At 54.2% G+C, this 17,328-nt stretch overlaps 8 protein-coding genes across 8 annotated transcripts; 3 read left to right on the top strand and 5 right to left on the bottom strand.

Annotated features, from left to right (window-relative positions):
* Positions 1–278: 278 nt before the first annotated feature.
* On the bottom strand, positions 279–2,683 carry MONBRDRAFT_14014 (uncharacterized protein; the record flags this gene model as incomplete). Its single annotated transcript, XM_001742064.1, has 9 exons — positions 279–512; positions 664–775; positions 916–1,028; positions 1,141–1,515; positions 1,638–1,835; positions 1,950–2,012; positions 2,117–2,204; positions 2,324–2,487; positions 2,582–2,683. The coding sequence occupies 9 exons, from the start codon at positions 2,681–2,683 to the stop codon at positions 279–281; spliced, it is 1,449 nt and encodes a 482-aa protein (XP_001742116.1).
* A 590-nt stretch (positions 2,684–3,273) lies between these two features.
* Positions 3,274–4,444, bottom strand: MONBRDRAFT_2754 (uncharacterized protein; the record flags this gene model as incomplete). The annotated part of the gene is made up of 7 exons (XM_001742063.1): positions 3,274–3,345; positions 3,447–3,513; positions 3,627–3,697; positions 3,831–3,885; positions 3,972–4,055; positions 4,135–4,193; positions 4,343–4,444. Coding segments are annotated over 7 exons (510 nt in total), but the record flags the coding sequence as incomplete, so codon positions are not given.
* Positions 4,445–4,985: 541 nt separating this feature from the next.
* Positions 4,986–6,776, top strand: MONBRDRAFT_13313 (uncharacterized protein; the record flags this gene model as incomplete). The annotated part of the gene is made up of 8 exons (XM_001742516.1): positions 4,986–5,054; positions 5,128–5,186; positions 5,310–5,545; positions 5,634–5,722; positions 5,829–5,922; positions 6,015–6,160; positions 6,252–6,353; positions 6,441–6,776. 8 exons carry the CDS (start codon positions 4,986–4,988, stop codon positions 6,774–6,776), a joined length of 1,131 nt encoding a protein of 376 aa, XP_001742568.1.
* Positions 6,777–8,558: 1,782 nt separating this feature from the next.
* MONBRDRAFT_4839 (uncharacterized protein) lies at positions 8,559–9,347 on the bottom strand (the record flags this gene model as incomplete). Its single annotated transcript, XM_001742062.1, has 1 exon — positions 8,559–9,347. One exon carries the CDS (start codon positions 9,345–9,347, stop codon positions 8,559–8,561), a length of 789 nt encoding a protein of 262 aa, XP_001742114.1.
* Positions 9,346–9,863, top strand: MONBRDRAFT_21950 (uncharacterized protein; the record flags this gene model as incomplete). The annotated part of the gene is made up of 2 exons (XM_001742515.1): positions 9,346–9,512; positions 9,666–9,863. Coding segments are annotated over 2 exons (365 nt in total), but the record flags the coding sequence as incomplete, so codon positions are not given.
* Positions 9,864–10,073: 210 nt separating this feature from the next.
* MONBRDRAFT_21013 (uncharacterized protein) lies at positions 10,074–12,062 on the top strand (the record flags this gene model as incomplete). The annotated part of the gene is made up of 9 exons (XM_001742514.1): positions 10,074–10,152; positions 10,265–10,613; positions 10,721–10,838; positions 10,935–11,030; positions 11,154–11,250; positions 11,399–11,450; positions 11,515–11,581; positions 11,736–11,831; positions 11,949–12,062. 9 exons carry the CDS (start codon positions 10,074–10,076, stop codon positions 12,060–12,062), a joined length of 1,068 nt encoding a protein of 355 aa, XP_001742566.1.
* A 664-nt stretch (positions 12,063–12,726) lies between these two features.
* On the bottom strand, positions 12,727–13,183 carry MONBRDRAFT_13505 (uncharacterized protein; the record flags this gene model as incomplete). The annotated part of the gene is made up of 3 exons (XM_001742061.1): positions 12,727–12,781; positions 12,901–12,983; positions 13,073–13,183. The coding sequence occupies 3 exons, from the start codon at positions 13,181–13,183 to the stop codon at positions 12,727–12,729; spliced, it is 249 nt and encodes an 82-aa protein (XP_001742113.1).
* Positions 13,184–13,639: 456 nt separating this feature from the next.
* On the bottom strand, positions 13,640–15,680 carry Mb_hbx2 (uncharacterized protein; the record flags this gene model as incomplete). The annotated part of the gene is made up of 3 exons (XM_001742060.1): positions 13,640–14,419; positions 14,512–14,628; positions 14,805–15,680. The coding sequence occupies 3 exons, from the start codon at positions 15,678–15,680 to the stop codon at positions 13,640–13,642; spliced, it is 1,773 nt and encodes a 590-aa protein (XP_001742112.1).
* Positions 15,681–17,328: the final 1,648 nt, after the last annotated feature.

Here is a 17,328-nt window from a genome sequence, read left to right as displayed (position 1 = left end):
GCCATCAACATGTCAAAAGTATAAATCCAAGGAGGTCGGGGCACGGCAAGGTGAGAAGTTGACGCGAGCCCTTAAGTCTTGAGCAGGCACGCATTTGGCAGGTCTTGGCTCCTTGCTGCGGATACCAGAGCTACACTAGGATAACAAAGAGCTTGAGCCTAAGCGTTGCTGCTCGGCCACAGTGCCAGAGTAGTATTCTCCAGGACAAACACACGCGGCAGGCCTGGGGAACATTGTACCACGCCACAATGACAATGGGTCAGTGACTCGGGTGTGACCTACACCGAGGGGCCATAACAAAGCAACGGTCGTGGACGAACAGGGGAGGGCGCAAGACACAACTCGACACACGCACCGTCATCAATGACGATATCAGCGGTGCCGTTGTTGACCGTGATAGCATCCTTGCCTGCCACAATATCAATCAGTCGTGTACCATTGGCAAAGGGAAGATCAGGCACTGATGCACTAGTGCTGTGGCCATTTCCACCGTTTGTGGTGGCCACGATCACCTAGCAGAACAGCATGTACAACAGGCAAAGCGATGGATGCCCCGTTAGGCTCGAAGAACAAAAGCAAGCTCAATCTGCTACGCTTCTGGCCCCAGAGTAGAAGTGGCTGGCTGAGGCAGAACAGACAACTCTATTCTGCATGACCACATACCTGACCACGCACAAAGACGTAGAGATCATCCATCACGTAGCGCTCCAGCTGCTCGGCCTGAAAGAAGCTATCCGGTAAGGTGTTTCGATAGGTAGTCAGCACCGTCAACAGCCTACCACAGGCAACCCGACTCGTGAGAGCCCAGCAAAGGAGTGCGCATGCAAATTTCAGTTTATAGCCTCGCAGCATGGTGTGTGCACTGCTGTGCTTCATTTGGATACATCAGGCACCCCGCAGGCGCGATTCACGAACGTGAAGATGGCGTTTGACGTTTGATAGCCTGAGCGCCAGAGGTCCTCGCGATTGGCAGGATCATTGCCACCACTGAAGCCCTGTTCAGTGCCATAGTAAATGATTGGAATGCCCTGCGCGACAGACAGATGGCCATGAGCTGTGCTCTTTGTATTCTTTCGGCAGCCCTGTTCAGAAAGAAAAACAAAAAGCAGCTGAAGGCACCCCGCCACACGAGCCACCAACTTCGGCAAATAGAATCCAAGCGAGGGCATTGGCCAGGGCCACGCTATCGCTGTTAATATTGAGGAAACGGGGGTTGTCGTGGTTGTCGACAAACAGCCCCAAGAGCTTTGTGTCCTGGAAAGAGGCTTTGCAATCTTTCCATGTTGTTGAGATGCCCCACATGGATTGCTTTTCTTGGAAGGCGTGGCGAAGCGCCCAATACATGGGGTAATTCAAGGTGGCATCCAGGGGCCCTTGAAAGGGTGCCACGGTGGCCACGTCTCCATCATCAACCTCACCAATGGTAAAGACACCAAGATCACTAGTGTAGCTCGCCCAGTATGCCGCTGGCACCTCCATGACGGTATCATAGCGCAGGCCGTCAAACCCAAAGGTCTGCCATCGTTCCAGTGTGGGCACGAGGAATACAAGTGTAATATGAAATCCAAAAGAGCATTTTGAAGTGTGGGCCCATGATGGCGAGCACGAACAGGCTCGAAGAACTAGCCGTGGCTTACTTGAAGGGTTGACTTGATCCAGTCACGGAGGAACCCATCCACAAATGTATTGGATTGATTTAGATCCGGTAGACCCGACAAGCGGCAGAGCTGAACCTGCTGCAAGTTGGTGAAATCTTGAATGATGCAGTAGCTATGGTAATGGTCAACCGAGTTGAATGGATAAAATTGATGAAAATCGTTGTGATCGCTTGAATCCTATTCTCTTACACGCGTCGAGGGAGCAGAAGGGAACAGCAGCAATCAGGCGTTGGGCGAGTAGTGGAACTCGGGGACCACTTGCATGGTCGCGAGAGAGAGGCATCTGCTGACCTGGTTGCCAACGTGATTGATGACGACGTCCAGCATTACTTTGATCTCCAACTTGTGACATGCCTTTCGAAGAGGGCGCCACCCGGCTCATGATGAAGTGAGTCGGCCGGTGCAGACTTCAAGAGTTGGCGTCCATGCAATACTGGTGCGAGGGTCAGCAGACTTACCTCAACAAATTGTGTCAGGCCGTTGGCATCCCCGAAGTTGGCGTTGAGACGGCTCATGTTCTGCTGCCAGTATCCATGGTAGCCACCGCTGTCGGTCCCAGGTTGCAGAGAAGGGTGGTGAATGTGACGTGCAAAACACGGGGTGCAGCGTCACGCGAGCAGCCATCCGCGGATCATGGCCAGTGTCATGGCACACGATTTTCGTACTCGGTGTTGTCAGGGATGGGTGATATCCACACGGCCGTGGCGCCAAGCTTGCGGATGTAGTCCAGATAGGGGACACCCGCCGCCCACGTGCCGCCACAGTATGTGGAAAGATCTGCACAGGCTTCAGTCGGCTGGCTGGGGTTGGCAAAGCGATCAGTCAAGATCTAACGTATGTGTGTCGCGCAGAAAAGGCGTGAGGCGCCAGCGAGATCAAGCAGTATGAGTGTTGGGTAACGACAAGCCTTGGATTTGGCGAACCTGGTAAATGACCTCACGTCGCCATTGGTCGGCCGTCGCAGCGTGTGTCCCTCCAACTGCCAGCGCCGAAAGCGCCAACAAGACGTAGCCCACCGCAAGCATTCCGGCGATGCAGAGGTCACTGTCACCCGATCCTTTCAAGCGCTTTGAGCCAGGCGTACATTTAACCCCCAGACCCGAGCCCGTCGCTGACACACCAAGGGAAAAAAACACACACACACACAAAAAAAAAAACACAACACAAAAACAGCACAAAATAACAAACGTTTTATGAAAGGCACAAAAAAGCGGTGTATTTGTGTGCAGTGTGTGCGGTCGGATCTAGTTTGGCAGCGTTGGATGCTCGCTTTGGGAAAATTGATGTTATAGTCATGGATCGCCTTGGGCAGGTGCTCAACAGAGGGACGCAAAGCCACAGCGCCGGATGGACATTTTGACAAATTCATCGCCTTGTTTTTGTTGTCAATTTACAAGCGCTGGGATGCTTTGCAAAAAGAGTCGGGCCAAGGCTTGCATTTTGAAACAGGGGGAAACAATCCAAACCTACACTGAGCATCCGTCAAAACAAGAGGTCCGGCTCTAGGCCAAGACGCCTGTGTTGGGACGACAGAGGGCGAGTTTCGAGCGCACATGAGGAAAGAAGATGTAGGCTGACACGCAGAGCGCAGCATCAACGGCCCTCGAGGCCACTGACCTTTGGTGCTGGGAACATCGGTGGAGCCAGCCACGATGCCAATGGCCTCGCGCAGTGCCACAGCAGTCGCCTACGCAGGTGCAGAGGAAGGAAGATGCAAATAAGTTGCAATAACCAGCTTGACAGGCCCAGGACCAAGATCACACGGAGAGAAGCGCAGCCATGTCGTACTTTGAAGGCCGATTCCGCACGATGGTGATCGTTAAAGCCGTACAAGCACTCCACATGCAGGGTAATGCTGGACCGGAACAGCAAGCAACCAAAAGAAGAGAATTAGATGAGTTGCACGGCTGTGTTGAAGAAAAAACGCGCTGTCTTCACCATTCAGCCCCACACCTGGCCGCCACTTACCGCGCTTCTTGGGCGAAGGATTCGAGAAAATGAGGAATCATTTCACAAGACAAAGCGCCCAGTTTCTCGCGCTGCGGATGAGTGGAGAACCGAGGACCGGCAAGCAAAGCATGAGCTTGAACATGAAACCCACGCGCAATCACCAAAGAACACGATGCAGCTATGGCCAAAACGATTGAGGCGACGCGAAGCAAACTGGCACACCTTAAGGCCAAGCTTGATGACGGCGTAAGGTCGAGACGAGATGTCCACGACAGATCTAGACAAAACAGCATGAAACATGAACCGCGGCTGCGCACAAACTGTTGGCAAAAACAATAGGCATCAAAGTTTGGCAAGTCGCACCGAGAAAGAGCCTCATCCAGAGGGGCATAGGCACTGCCAAAGCGACGAATGCCCTTGCGCGCGCCCAGCGCCTTGTCAAATGCCCTATTCCATCACACACGTGCGACATCAGCTTGACTCAAGTGCGCACCATCGCGCGAGCCACCAAGCGGCGACAACTTACGCGCCCAATGCTAGACCGACATCCTCAGTCGTGTGGTGGTCATCGATATGAAGGTCCCCCTACCCAAACAATTCGGTACTTCAATCAAACCCATTGCCAGCAGGAACTCACGACCCCAGTGTCGTCTCCCTTCAACTCAAACGCGGGGAACCAGCAGAGAAAGTTCAGCCTGATGCGGACAGCACAGAGGAAGCGCCTTGCCACGAACATTGCACTTGAGGTTCAAGTCAAACTTGGCATGCTTGGCCAAAGCCGAGATCATGTGATCAAGAAAGCCAATGCCGGTGTCCACCGTGTAAACCCCAGTGCCGTCGAGGTTGAGGTCCACCTACTCAGGCACGCGCCACATGAGGTGGCGGACGAGTGGGATCATGAGCCTGACAGATGATTGGACAAACTGCTGTCCCACCAAATCAATCCCGCCAGAGTACAACCTAACCTTAATGTCAGTCTCCTTCGTTGTCCGCGAGACCTCGGCCGTCCGAGCCTCGACCTCGACGTCGCCAGCCTCCTCCTTGCTCCGCTTGGCTGCCATGACGAGAGATTTGATCAGTAAAATCTGACATTTCACCTCTTTGTGTTTTCTGCCATGTGAGTGTGCTTCTCTCTCTCTCTCTCTCTCTCTCTCTCTCTCTCTCTCTCTCTCTCTCTCTCTCTCTCTCTCTCTCTCTCTCTCTCTCTCTCTCTCTCTCTCTCTCTCTCTCTCTCTCTCTCTCTCTCTCTCTCTCTTAGCGAACACGTGTGCTTTCCGCTTTTGTTCTGAGCGAGCACACGCTTCCCGTGTCTCTTTTTTCCTCCTCGGATTTGGTGGCTCTGTGCTCGGGGACTGTCTAGGTATATGGACCGTGGTGATGGCGAGTGCAATCACAGCCTGCTCTGCCTGGGTGCCGCAAGGAGCTGCCAAGGAAAACCCCGACAAGGTCTGTCGTGCATGCTTTGAGACACAGCGAACAGCAGCTTTGATACCTGGCTCACACCCACCCGCGCCATCAGGTTGAGCTCTCGCAGGATGACCTGCAGGCACTCATCGAGAATGCCAAGACCAAGCTGGGGTTTGTAGTGCGCATTCGTGACCACGCCTTTGAAACACAAAAAGGCAGCCACTCATGCGACAGAGACACCCTTACTCATCTGGCGAAATGTGGTGCGGGGTCGACATGCCTTTGCTTCTGCAGGGCTGCCGCAGAGACTGGCGCAGAGGACGCCGAGTCGGTAGACGAGGCCGAGATGGCTGATGCCATGGCTGAGGGTGACGCTGAGGATGGAGAATGGGAGGATGTAGATGATGAAGACGACGAGGATGCCGGGGCTGCAGACATGGATGAGCCCGTGCCCCCCATGTCGCCCGTTCCTGATGACGATGCCGACCTGGAAGCCTACAACATGGCTGACTACGATGAAGAGGATGCTGGTGCGCTGTGAAGCTTGTTTGTCGAATGAATAGTCTGGTTTTTGACCTGGCTTGCGCTTCCCAATCTGACATGTGGTCCATTGTTTAGCTGAGACGTTTGGTGGAGCTGCCGGCCTTGGTAACCTCACCTACTACGCCAACAACACACAAGACCCCTACATTGTCATGCAAGAGGATGTATGTCTGCACGCCTTGGATACTGCCAACCTGTTGCCCGCCTGCAAATGTTGCTTCGCACTCCACTCGGTGCCTCACTTGCCACCTGTGCCTGCCGGCTTTGCAGGATGAGGACGCGGATGATTTCCGGGTCAAGCCCACGGACAACTTTGTCGTCGTTGGCCGCTCCGAGGAAGCGCTCAGCCACATCGAAGTTCACTGTACGTTTTTGTCCTGTCGATCGAGCAAACCCTGTCAACTGTCAAAACTCAGCTTTGCCTGCCTGGTCCTGGGTGGATGTGTACATATGCAGTGTACAACGAGGAGGAGGATTCATTTTTTGTGCATCATGACATCCTGCTGGACTCGTTCCCGCTGGCGCTCACCTGGGTGGGCTATGACCCAGGAGCGGAGGATCACAAGGGCAATCTCATTGCCGTGGGCACGATGGAGAAGGAGGTATGCTCTCTTCTTCATGGGTGACCACAGATATAACCCGCGGTGCTGGCACCGAAGGTTCACAAGTGATTTCACTTGCTGGGGATCTTAGATTGATCTTTGGGATTTGGATGTGATTGATGCGCCCGAGCCTGCCTTTAAGCTTGGTGGAATCGAGCGCAGCAAGAAGGGCAAGAAGAAGGTTCGACCTCGCGTGATGCATGAAGGCGCCTCTTAAATCGGCAGACGCCGAGCTGACTCTGGAACTTGACTCACTGGCTGATTTGCGTATCGTGCTCAGCGCATTGGACACAAGAAAGAGGTTTTGAGCCTGGCTTGGAACCGCCTGGAGCCCACATTGTTGGCCAGCAGCTCTGCTGACACCACCGTGCGGTTGTGGAGCCTGGAAGATGGCACCTGCATGCGCACCTATGACCACCATTCGGCCCCCGTGGAGAATGTGGCCTGGAACCCTCAGCAGGCCACCGTCCTGCTCACGGGCGCCCACGATCGCACCGCGGTGGCATTTGACGTCCGCGCCCCCGAAGTCAGTCTTTGTTTTTGGTTTTGGGCCTGGTGGGCCTGTCGTGTTTTTCAGTGTTTTCTGTCGGGGTGCCTTGCTTTCGAGCCATCATGACCTGGATCTAACAATTGCCCGCTGCATTGCGCTGTGTTGGAGCAGAGCGTCGCACGCTGGACCTTTGCGGACGATGTTGAGTGCCTCAACTGGAACCCTCACGACGCAGCCATTTTCTTCGTGGGGTAGGACCCAAAATGTTTTGGCTTGTGGCCTGCTCGCCCGCCTTGACGTCGACAGCTCACTGCTGTGGAACTCTCTGCCTAGGCTGTCCAATGGCATGCTTCAAGCATGCGATACTCGCAACCCAGGCTCCATCATTTTCACGCTCAGTGCACATGATCGTGCCGTCTCGTGCCTGGCCATCAGCCCACAGGTGTGCGAGTGACCCGGAGCCTGTCACCTCATTACACCAGCGCCTGGCTCCACTTTTGATGCTTTACTTAGAGATTGACTTTTCATTTTTTTTTTTTTTAACCAATGTTCTTGCTTGATCATATTGCTTAGGTGCCAGGTTTGCTCGTGACGGGCTCTCCCGATCAACACATGAAGGTCTGGGACGTGACCGATAACAAGCCTCTCATTGTGCTGAGCCGTGAGCTGGAGCAGGTGTGTGTGTGTGTGTGTGTGTGTGTGTGTGTGTGTGTGTGTGTGTGTGTGTGTGTGTGTGTGTGTGTGTGTGTGTGTGTGTGTGTGTGTGTGTGTGTGTGTTGCAGTGATGATCGCTTCTCTCCAGTTCATGAACAGGCAATGATCAGAATCTCATTCCAAAATATTTGCCCTCGTATTTTTCAATGTTCTTTTGTATTTTCTTGAACAGGGCCCGCTCTACACTATGGGTTTTAATCCGGATTCACCCTTCACCCTTTGTGTGGGTGGCCATGCCGGTGGCCCCAAGGTTCTCAACCTGGCAGAAAATGGTGGTGGTACGTCTCTTTTGCCTTTCACTCCTGCCTGCCTGCCATCCATCCGGTTGCTTGGTCAAACTATTCACTGTCACCGCCATCTATATCATGTCATGTTGGCAGTTCGCCGCCACTTTGGCAAACGGCATGCGCGGGGCGCCGAGCAAGGCGCACTTCGGGTACGTGCTGCTTTTTTTTTTTTTTTTTTTTTTGCTTTTTTTTTTGCTTTTTTTTTTGCTTTTTTTTTTGCTTTTTTTTTTCCGGCTTTGGCTGCTTTGGCTGCTCGTGCAAAGACACCTCTAACGCCTCTTTTTCACACCCACACCATCGCATTGACACAGGAGAAGGCCCGTGAGGAGGAACGGGAAGCTCGTGAGGCTGCTGGGCTGCCAGATGACATGGATACTTTTGAGGAATCGGATGAGGACGAGGACTGGAACACAATTATGCAGAATTTGAGCCTGGAGGAGGGCCAAGCCCGCAGTGGAGCTGCTGAGGCCAAGGCAGCCAAGGCGTCGCGGAAGAAAAAGGGTGCACAGCAACACGATGCTGCTGTGGCGGCTGCCCGTGTGCGTGAAAAGCGAAGTGGCGCGAGTGGCGCCAAGGTCGCCGCCAAGAAGAAAGCGGCGAGCAAGAAGAAGAGCAAGAGCAAGTCGACCTGAATAAGCTGGCTGTGCTTGGCTTGTCTAGTCTGACTTGTCCCCGTGTCGTTGACGTCTCGATCGTTTTGTGAATCAGATTCTATCCTTTTGTACCGTATCAGCTGAGTCAACCGTTGTTGATACCAGAGCCTTTGAGTGAGTATGGGGTGTCAAAGCAGACACTGCAGCATGAAACAAGTATGCAGATGCCGCATGTACTCATGCACGGACCAAACGTGGGGTCATGCCAGAAAGAACCAGCGCGAATGATAAAAATAATGCTTTGAGTCGATCATCTAAATTGCTGTACCAGAGAGCATTGACTTATTGCCACGACTGGAGAGGCGAGTCAGGGTGGGAATTTGTTCCAACAGCCGCTCGATGGCTGCCATGCCTTGGTCCCCAAGTTTATTGTCCTGTACGCTCAGCTCCTCCAAGGACTGGCTCATGCACAGGGAGTCTGCGAGTGCTTCACCACCGACGGCAGTGACAAAGTTGCCATCGAGATGCAGGCCACGCAGTCCACTAGCACCGGCCGAATGGGAGAGGGCGACAATGCCAGAGTCACCTAGATTGTTGAGGCTCAGGTCAAGTTGCTGGAGGGAAGGCACGCCAATAAGAACCTTGGCCATGGCTATGCCTGCATCTGCCGTCAATTCATTGTCACGCAGGGAGAGGGTGTGCAGTGCCGGTGCGTGCTCGAGGCCTCGGCCCAGCTGCAACAACACCGCGTCCCGCAGGTCGTTGTGGTCGAGATTGAGCTCGCGTAGGTGGCGCAGCGAGCCTATTTGCTGGCCCAGCAAGCCAGCCGAAGCCGTGGCTGCCCCAGACTCGGGTCGGATGACCAGCCGATTGAGTCGCAAGCATTCTGTATTGGGGCAGCAGGCCACGAGGGGCGCCAGCACATCGTAGTTGGCGACGCTGAGCCGCTCAAGGGTCAGCGTCCTCACGCGCTCTGCTCGCCCATCCTGGTTCAGAGCCTGAACCAGCGTCGGAACGTCCTCTGAGCTCACGCTGGCAGAAGTCAGCGTCAGCTCACTACCCGAGGCACCCTCAACTTGCAGCGTGAGCAGTGTGGCCGCCATGGCGGGGGTGCTGCGCTGCCAATCTACCCCCTCCCCACACACACACATCCGCCCACCACCACCGTATTCACTCTTCCTGCTTGCCGCTGCCACCCTCAAAAAAATGCCCTCAAATGCTGACAAATTTCAAACACACGAGAGAGAGAGAGAAATTCAAAACCGCTCGTGCACTTTGATTCGACAATTGCCACGATTGCCACGACGAAAGCTATGACGCCTTATTAGTTGGTTTACGTTGCCTTTCATCCATCTTCGACAACATCTCCCAGGATAGCTGCACAAATCCATTTTCTTCTTTTTCGTCTTTTCTCAAAACAGTGAGTGGTCCACCCTCTCTCTCTCCTCTCTCTCTCTCTCTCTCTCTCTCTCTCTCTCTCTCTCTCTCTCTCTCTCTCTCTCTCTCTCTCTCTCTCTCTCTCTCTCTCTCTCTCTGGGCCTGAATGGCAGTGCAGTTGCCCGTTTGGATCAGCAAGAGGTGTCTGGATCCCGCGCTCGCTCACCCTCGGTTCAAGGCTTGTACGCTGTTTGGAAAGGGGAGCAGACGCTTCGTGCCGAAAGGTCACACACCACAATACCGCCGTCATGACACATCGCAAAGCCATGAGTACGTTGAACGCGCGAGCCATCAGATGTTGAATTGCGCGCAGTGGGCCCAGGGAGGCGGGGGCGTCGGTGCTCACTCATCTGCTTCTGACGCTGGGTCGCGCGAGGATAGACCGGCAGTCCATGGGACTCAGTGGCATTCAGCGCCAGGTGTTTCGCAAGGTTGCCAAGAAGGGCTACGACTTTACGTTGATGGTTGCCGGTGAGTCAGCCTTCGTGTCGGGTGTCTGTCTGCGGGCGGAGCATCAAGATGTCTGCAGACAAGCATCAAGCATCCTGTTTTGGCTAAGAGATGACAACTGTTTTGTGCTCAGGTGCCTCTGGATTGGGCAAGAGTACCCTCGTGCGAACACTCTTCATGCAACCAAATGATGAGACGGACACAGATCGCCTGGCTGCCGCAGACCGCATTGCCTCGACTGTTGAGATTACAGAACGAACCAAGACGATTGGTGACGCTGGCTTCACCTTGCGCCTCACCATCATTGACACGCCGGGTTTTGCCGACGCTGTCAACAACACCAATTGCTGGCAACCGTTGGTGGAGTACATCGACAGTGCCTTTGAGCTGTCCCTGCAAGAGGAGAACAAGCTTGACCGCTCCAACGTCATGGACAAGCGTGTACATGCCCTTTTGTATTTCATCGACCCCTCCGCGCGCGGGTATGGTCGTGGCCAAAGCTCCGTCCAGATGCCGGTGATTGCAGCTTGGGAAGGGCCACACGTGGAAGCGATCAACAAGCTCATGCATCTTACCCCAACCGTTTTAGCCTCAAGCCTCTGGACATTGCAGCCTTGAAGGCCCTGCACGAAAAGGTCAACATCATCCCCGTCATTGGCAAGTCCGACATGCTGACCAAGGGCGAACTGAAAGCCCTCAAGGCTCAGGTTGGTGGCGGCTGATGTGGCGCCAAAGAGGGCTGGCAATTTCGATAACGCTCGCCCTCAACGTTATGCGCTTCATCCACGGCGGTCCTACCCCAGATTCAAGCCGATATTCAAGAGCACCATATCCAGCTCTTCCGCCCAGCCGTTGACGATGAGGATGAAGAGTCGTACAAGCTGAGCCTGCGCATTGCTGTGTGTAATCGTGGCCCTGCTCCCTTTGCCCCTCGCATCATTGCCCTTTGAGGCCGGGCTCTTGAGCCCAACACTCCATATTCAAAACCGTTGTCCCCACCTCATACCGCTGTGCCTCTCCAGGGTTCGATGCCATTCGCCTTGGTGGGCAGCGACACTGTTTTGGAAGCGGCTGGCGGTACCATGCGGGGTCGCCGCTACCCCTGGGGCGTAGTCGAAGGTCAGCTGCCTCGGCCTGCCCAGCGTGCGCCAAATCCGATCCGTTCCCTGACCGTACCGCCTTTTGGACCTCGGGCCGTCGTCTGATTGCCGCCTGACTATGTTTCTTGACACGGGTGTTTAATATTAAAACTGACATGACTCTTCAGTGGACAATCCCGACCATTGCGACTTTGACCTCCTGCGCAATACGCTGGTCAAGTACGTTCTTGTACAATCACATGGCGGTCAATCGTGATGCCTCATCCCGCGTGCGCTTGCGTAGGACACATCTACAGGATCTCAAGGACTCAACGGCGGAGGTGTTGTACGAGTTGTATCGTCGTGAAAAGGTCGGTGACTCGTCCACATGGTATCAGCATCCTTGCCAGTTTCGGTGCCACTTACAATACAGGACCAAGCGCATGAACCTTGCGCACCCTTAAACATCTGCTGCACCCTTTAATCGCGTCCCGGGCCCTCCCTCCCCTCCCCTCCCTGGCACAGCTTTCCCAAGGCGGTAGTTTGAACGTGACGGCCAACACATCTGTCACACCTGCCTCGCGTGCAAGCCCGGATGCCTCCTTGGCGGGAGACACGGAGGTGTGCTTGTTCATCGGCGTTGTCCCTGCATCAGGCACACCCGTCTAACCTGAACCCAAGCGCTGGCATGCCGGGTTGCGCACTCACTACTTTGGAACTGTGCACCACTCTGCACAGATGTACGAGCAGAAGCAGCGCGAGCTCGAGGAGCAGGCCCGCCGTTTGGAAGAAGAGCGTCGGCGATTCGAGGCTGAACGTCGCAAGTTCGAGGTATTTGCAAGCCAGCCGTAACGATGTGGCAACAGCCTGCACCACTGGGCGCTCCATCTATGCTGGAGATAGGGCTGTGCGTCATACTCATTTCGTGTTGCCCGCTCATGCACTGCTTCTAATGTCTGCAGGAGCAGCAGCGCCGGATGCAACAGCAAGCACGTCGTGGCTCCCACACCAGCATGCGCGAAGAAACAGTCTAGACTCGAGTTTTTGAGACACAAACAGGCGCCCAGATTTCTCAAGGGGATGTGTGGCCCTGCCGATTCTCACTCCGCTCGTTCTCTTACAAGTGTGTATTTTTGGCCGTGTCTGTATTCGTGGCTGCATCTATGTTCCTAGCTATCTGCCTACCCAAGGATTTGAAAAGGGTAGCGCTGGGTGGTGGAGGTGGTCGCCAAGTGCCATATTTTGTGTGGTGCCCTCATGTTCTTGACGAGCGATAAAAATTAACAATGAAACATAAAAGGGTGCATATCCGAAGACAAGGCATCTTGTCACGGTGGGATCGGGCCCATCCGAGCTGGTACCCGGACGAGGGCCAGCTGCTGAAGCAGCTGACGTTTTCATCAATAGAGTCGTGCATGAATGTCCTTTTAATTTTGGTTGGGGGGTTTTGTGATATCGCAATGCGCCGAAGCACAATTGAATACTCAATGCTTGGGTCGATGAGTTGTTAAAGTCCCTACTCGTCCTTGAGCAGCGTCACCACGACATGGTCGTGTGCGCCTTGCAAAAGCCTGCAAGTCGAACAACACCAGACCACGATTGAGCGCTTGCGGGATGATGCTCAAGCAAACACAGTCAGGGAAGAGCGGGGCAGTGCAGGCGCCCCAGCCACAAACGCGAGATAACATACATCTGGCCCTCGAAGCTGATGATACCACGCTTCTTGGCCGCCTTCATCGTGCCGACGAGGCTCTCCAACTGCTGCTCCAGAATCTGCCCAAGCCAAGTAGACACAGTTGATTCATGAATCAATCAGTCCCAAGGGTCAAGATGACGAGACTGAACCGTACTGGCGTACGTACCTCATCCGTAAAGATCTTGCCAAAGGTAGTCTGGAGCTTGCCATCCGGTCCAGGCTCGGCAATGCGCTTGAGGCAAGCCACGAGCAGGCTGATTTCATGGTCGATGTCCATCTTGACGGAACGAGGAGGTCGAAAGAACAAAAAAACCAACAAACTTAAAAAATAAAAATAAAAATCATCAGATGCAAGTCGATCGCTCGAGCCAACGATGATGGTCAAAGTGTGAAAGATGTTAGACTTTGAAAAGGTGTGAAACCAAATGTTAGTCAGGCTCGTGTGGGCGAAGGGAGTGAGAATGTGTGAAAGCGCTTCAACGTTGAATTGACTACTCGACCAGCAATGGTGGAAGCCAAAAAGTCACGGGAAGCAGAAAACGGCGCAGCCGCTGCGAGATTAGGGAGCCATAAAGATGGCATAAATCAAGATATTGGAAGAAAACAAACACTTATTAATAAAAAAAAATCAAAAGGTAACGGCAAGGGTCCGGGCAGCCACGTCAACAGTTTCAAAGGTTCACTCAAAGCGCTTGAGAGGAAACTGTGACAAACAGACATGAGCATCACAAGCCTAGTTGTGACCCGAGTCCGGGGACATTGACGTGCGAGCGCGTGCATCCGATTCAGAGCCCGACCGCATGTGCATGCCAGCCTGAACCAAAGAGCGCCCTCCGTCTGAACCACTGTGGCTCTCCGAACTGCCCACAGGCCCAAATTTGCCCCCTTGCGGCGCTTGCGGGACCAAGGGCCAGGACTGCATGCCCATAGGCCAATACGAGTAGTTGTTCATAGAGCCCATCTTCAAACCGGTGGGATCAGCCCCCATGGAGACAGGTGGTAGCGTAGGGCCACCTAGGTATGATGCTTGGCCTGGCCGTAGGCGAGCTGATCCGACTCCGTTAGGGACGGTGACTGCGACCATTGGACCTCCGGGCATACCCGGTGACGGTACGTTGGGCTTGGGTATTGAACCCATGTAACGATTCTGCTGCTGCAACATCTCCTGATGCATCATCATCGAGGCGCGCTCACGCATGAGACGTTCCTGCTCCTGCTGCTGCAAGTGGCTCAGAATTTCTTGCTGACGAATGATTTGTTCCTGTTGCTGCTGGTTAATGCTGCGCAGTGCCACGACCTCTTGCTCAAGCAGACGCATTTGACGGGCGTAGTCGTGCATGGAGCTTTCCTCGCTTGAAGATGGCTTTTCACTGTGATCGTTGCCTTCCGATGCCTCTGAGCTATCCAGCTCTTGCAAGCCCTCTTCCCCGCGCTTGACGTGCTTGGCTCGAGGACCGGAGCTTTCTGAGGACTCGCTCGTCTCGACACGACTTGCGGCATTCCGAGTGACCTGCTGCAAACGAGGACAGAGCAAGGGTCATTATGACGCATGAAAATGCCGGGAGAGAACTGAAACCCGACAAACTTGGGTCGGAGGAAACGCACCCGCAGGGCTGTGCCGTTTGAACGCTTGGGTGGCCGGTTCAAGAGCCGGCGTCGGGCGTTGATGAACCAATTATTAATTTGCTGCAGCGTCAGGTCACATTGACTTGCCAGCTCGCGCTAAGGATGGGCAAGGCAGGGTCAGGAGAATGCTGTCAAACACTAGAGGCGAAACCAGTGGCTTTGGCCGGTGTGTGTTGGTCTGGGGGTGGACATGAGGCACGACGCCACATGTGACCAACCATCCCACCATGCGACTGGGTGGAGCAATATGTCATCTTAAACGCCAAACACACCTTTTTCTGCTCGCTGGGGTAGGGGTGGCTAGTGTGGGCGAAAAACCATTCTTTGAGTCGACTGGTAACTTCGTGAGGCATGTTGTTGCGGCCACCAGTATTGCTACGCCGCGTCGACTGCGTCTGTGCGGTGTCCATGCTTGCGGTATCGTCATCCTTATCGAGCAGCTGACCAAGCTCCGCCTTTTCGGTGCGATCGCTGGCCGATGCAGGGGCCCGCGAAAGGCCGGCTGCTGAGACGCGCGAGGCGACATCCGTTGATGGTTTGGAGGAATTGGTCGTGGAGCTGGACTTGTCTCCACTATTGCCCGAATTGGAAGACGCGTCGGAGCGGTCCGGGGTGTCATCCGAGTCGTTTTGAGCCAAGATGGCCTCGGCCTTCTGAGGTGGGGCGGTGGGTTGTAGACCTTGGTTGTCGCTGCTCCTGATTTGTTTCAGTGAAGCACCGGGGTTGAGGGTACCAGATTTGCCTATCTTGCCAGCTACATCGTTGGTCACAGCAGCATTCAGGGAGGTGGGGTCATTGTTGACCCCACTCATACTGTTGGCCTTGTGTTTACCGTTGCCGTGGGGTCGACGGCGACGATGTAGGCGAGATCCATGAATGGAGGGACAATCAGCATCAAGACGTTCAGCCGACGTGACCGAGGTGTTGGAGGAAGAGGAAGAAGAAGAGGAGGAGGAGGAAGACCCCGAGGCGACCTCGCTGCCGGAATCCTGTTCAGAGTGCATAGATTTGCCGTCATCCACCTCGATCATTGGTGAAGAAGGAGAACCAGCACCTCTTGTTTCGCAGTCGTGCTGCTTTTTCTTGAAAGCCAGCAAGACTTGAGCAACGTCGTCGCCGCCCGAGTCGGAGTTGGTCGCCGTGGCCATGACCACGCCGGCGGGGGTCGGGCGTACAAGCGGTTGTCTGTTTAAGTTGTGTGTCTTTCGAGAGCGCCACGCATGACGACCGCCAACCTGAGCTGACGCGTGCATGATCATGCAAGGATTCGTCGGTGACGACGGAGGAATAAAAAAAAGGGGGGAAGGAAGGAAGGAAGAAAGAAAGAAAGAACGGTGTGTGTGCAACGGGGGCCAAAAGGTGAAGGAGAAAGAAAAGGAGAGCGAGACCAGATGAGCCAAGTACATTTACGGGGGATCTTGATCAGAGTCCAAAGGAAAAGACCTTCCAGGAAACATTTCGTTGCGTAAAGTCGAGCACATGAGATAAATGCGACTCACCTGTCACCAATAACGAAAAAAGAAAGAAGCGCTGGTTGAGGGCTTCTGCAAGAGCGTGGACGAAAGGGGGGGCGGGGGTGGTGAGCAAAAGCCAAAGAAGAGGAAGGAAGAAACAGATTGCCAAGGTCGTGCCCAAAACAACGCCTTGCGCGAGGGGAAGGAAGGGATCACGACAACAAAAGGCGTTGATCAACGCTGAGGCCGCCCCCCCCAACGACCACTTGGATCTTTCCTTGCAAGCGTACAGGGGTGGCCGCGCGTCTGTGTGGGATGAGGGAATGTGTGATCACCCACGAGTCAGAAACCATGTGCAGCATTACCTGTTTCAGAGGAGAGAAAACGGCGAGAGCGGCGTCGCTCAAGCAGAGGTGGCTCGAGGTTTCAAGCACGCAATGAAGGCCGGAGGAAGTCCCCCAAGAGCCCGCGAAACAACAGCGGCAGCCAAGACAGCAAACGAGAAAAAGACAAGAAGAAGAAGGAGGAGGAGGAGGAGAAGGAGAAGAAAGACAAGCAGGAAAGAAAAGAGAGAGTACCAGCAAGCAGAAGCAGCGTTCAGATCGGGGCAAGGTTCAAAGCGAAAAGGCGGTGGAGGAAGGACGGGGGTGCTGTTGGAAATGGCAGCCACACCACAATGAAATCCTTTTGTTCGAGGTGTGGAGGGTGGAAAGGTTATGAGCAAGCCATCAGGAACATTCGTGTACCTTGCATGCGATGTGATGGGATGACAGGGGGCTGAAAGAGTGAAGGTGTTTGCGCATTGAGTTGCCAATAGATCCCACACAATCAGGCAAGAGTTTTGTGGGTTAGCAAGCTTGAAAAGAGTCGAGAAGGTGATCATGCCAATCATGATGTCGTGGACAAGGGTTCCTGACATTGAGAGTGAACTAATTGTGGGTCGTCGAGTGAAACATGATGTTGCAAACCCGCAAGATAATTGTACCCGTAGTGCGACGCGTTTGGCGCCGTTTGTCATGATGTCAGCGTTTCTGGCGTCGACAAGTGTGCTACCCAGTGAAACTTGTGGGATTTCACAAGGATTCTTGCTCGTGGATGATGCAATAATCGACTGAAGTGTGCAACCTGGCTTTCAGACTCACCTGTCAAAATGCAACGACACCTCAAGGGAGAAAATTTTTGAATGACCCACGTTGTAGAGAGAGGGATAGATTGAGAAAAATGTGTGACGCCTTGAGCTTGAGGCGCGGCCCCATAAAGACATTCGCATGTATGGGGGGGGGGGGGGGGGGGGCCCCCCCCCCCCAAGGGGGGGGGGGTTTAAAATGTTTAAACAAAAAAC

This window comes from Monosiga brevicollis, genomic scaffold (genome assembly GCF_000002865.3).
Source record: "Monosiga brevicollis MX1 MONBRscaffold_2 genomic scaffold, whole genome shotgun sequence".
Classification (NCBI taxonomy): Eukaryota; class Choanoflagellata; order Craspedida; family Salpingoecidae; genus Monosiga; species Monosiga brevicollis.
This window is presented reverse-complemented; position numbering and strand designations above follow the sequence as displayed.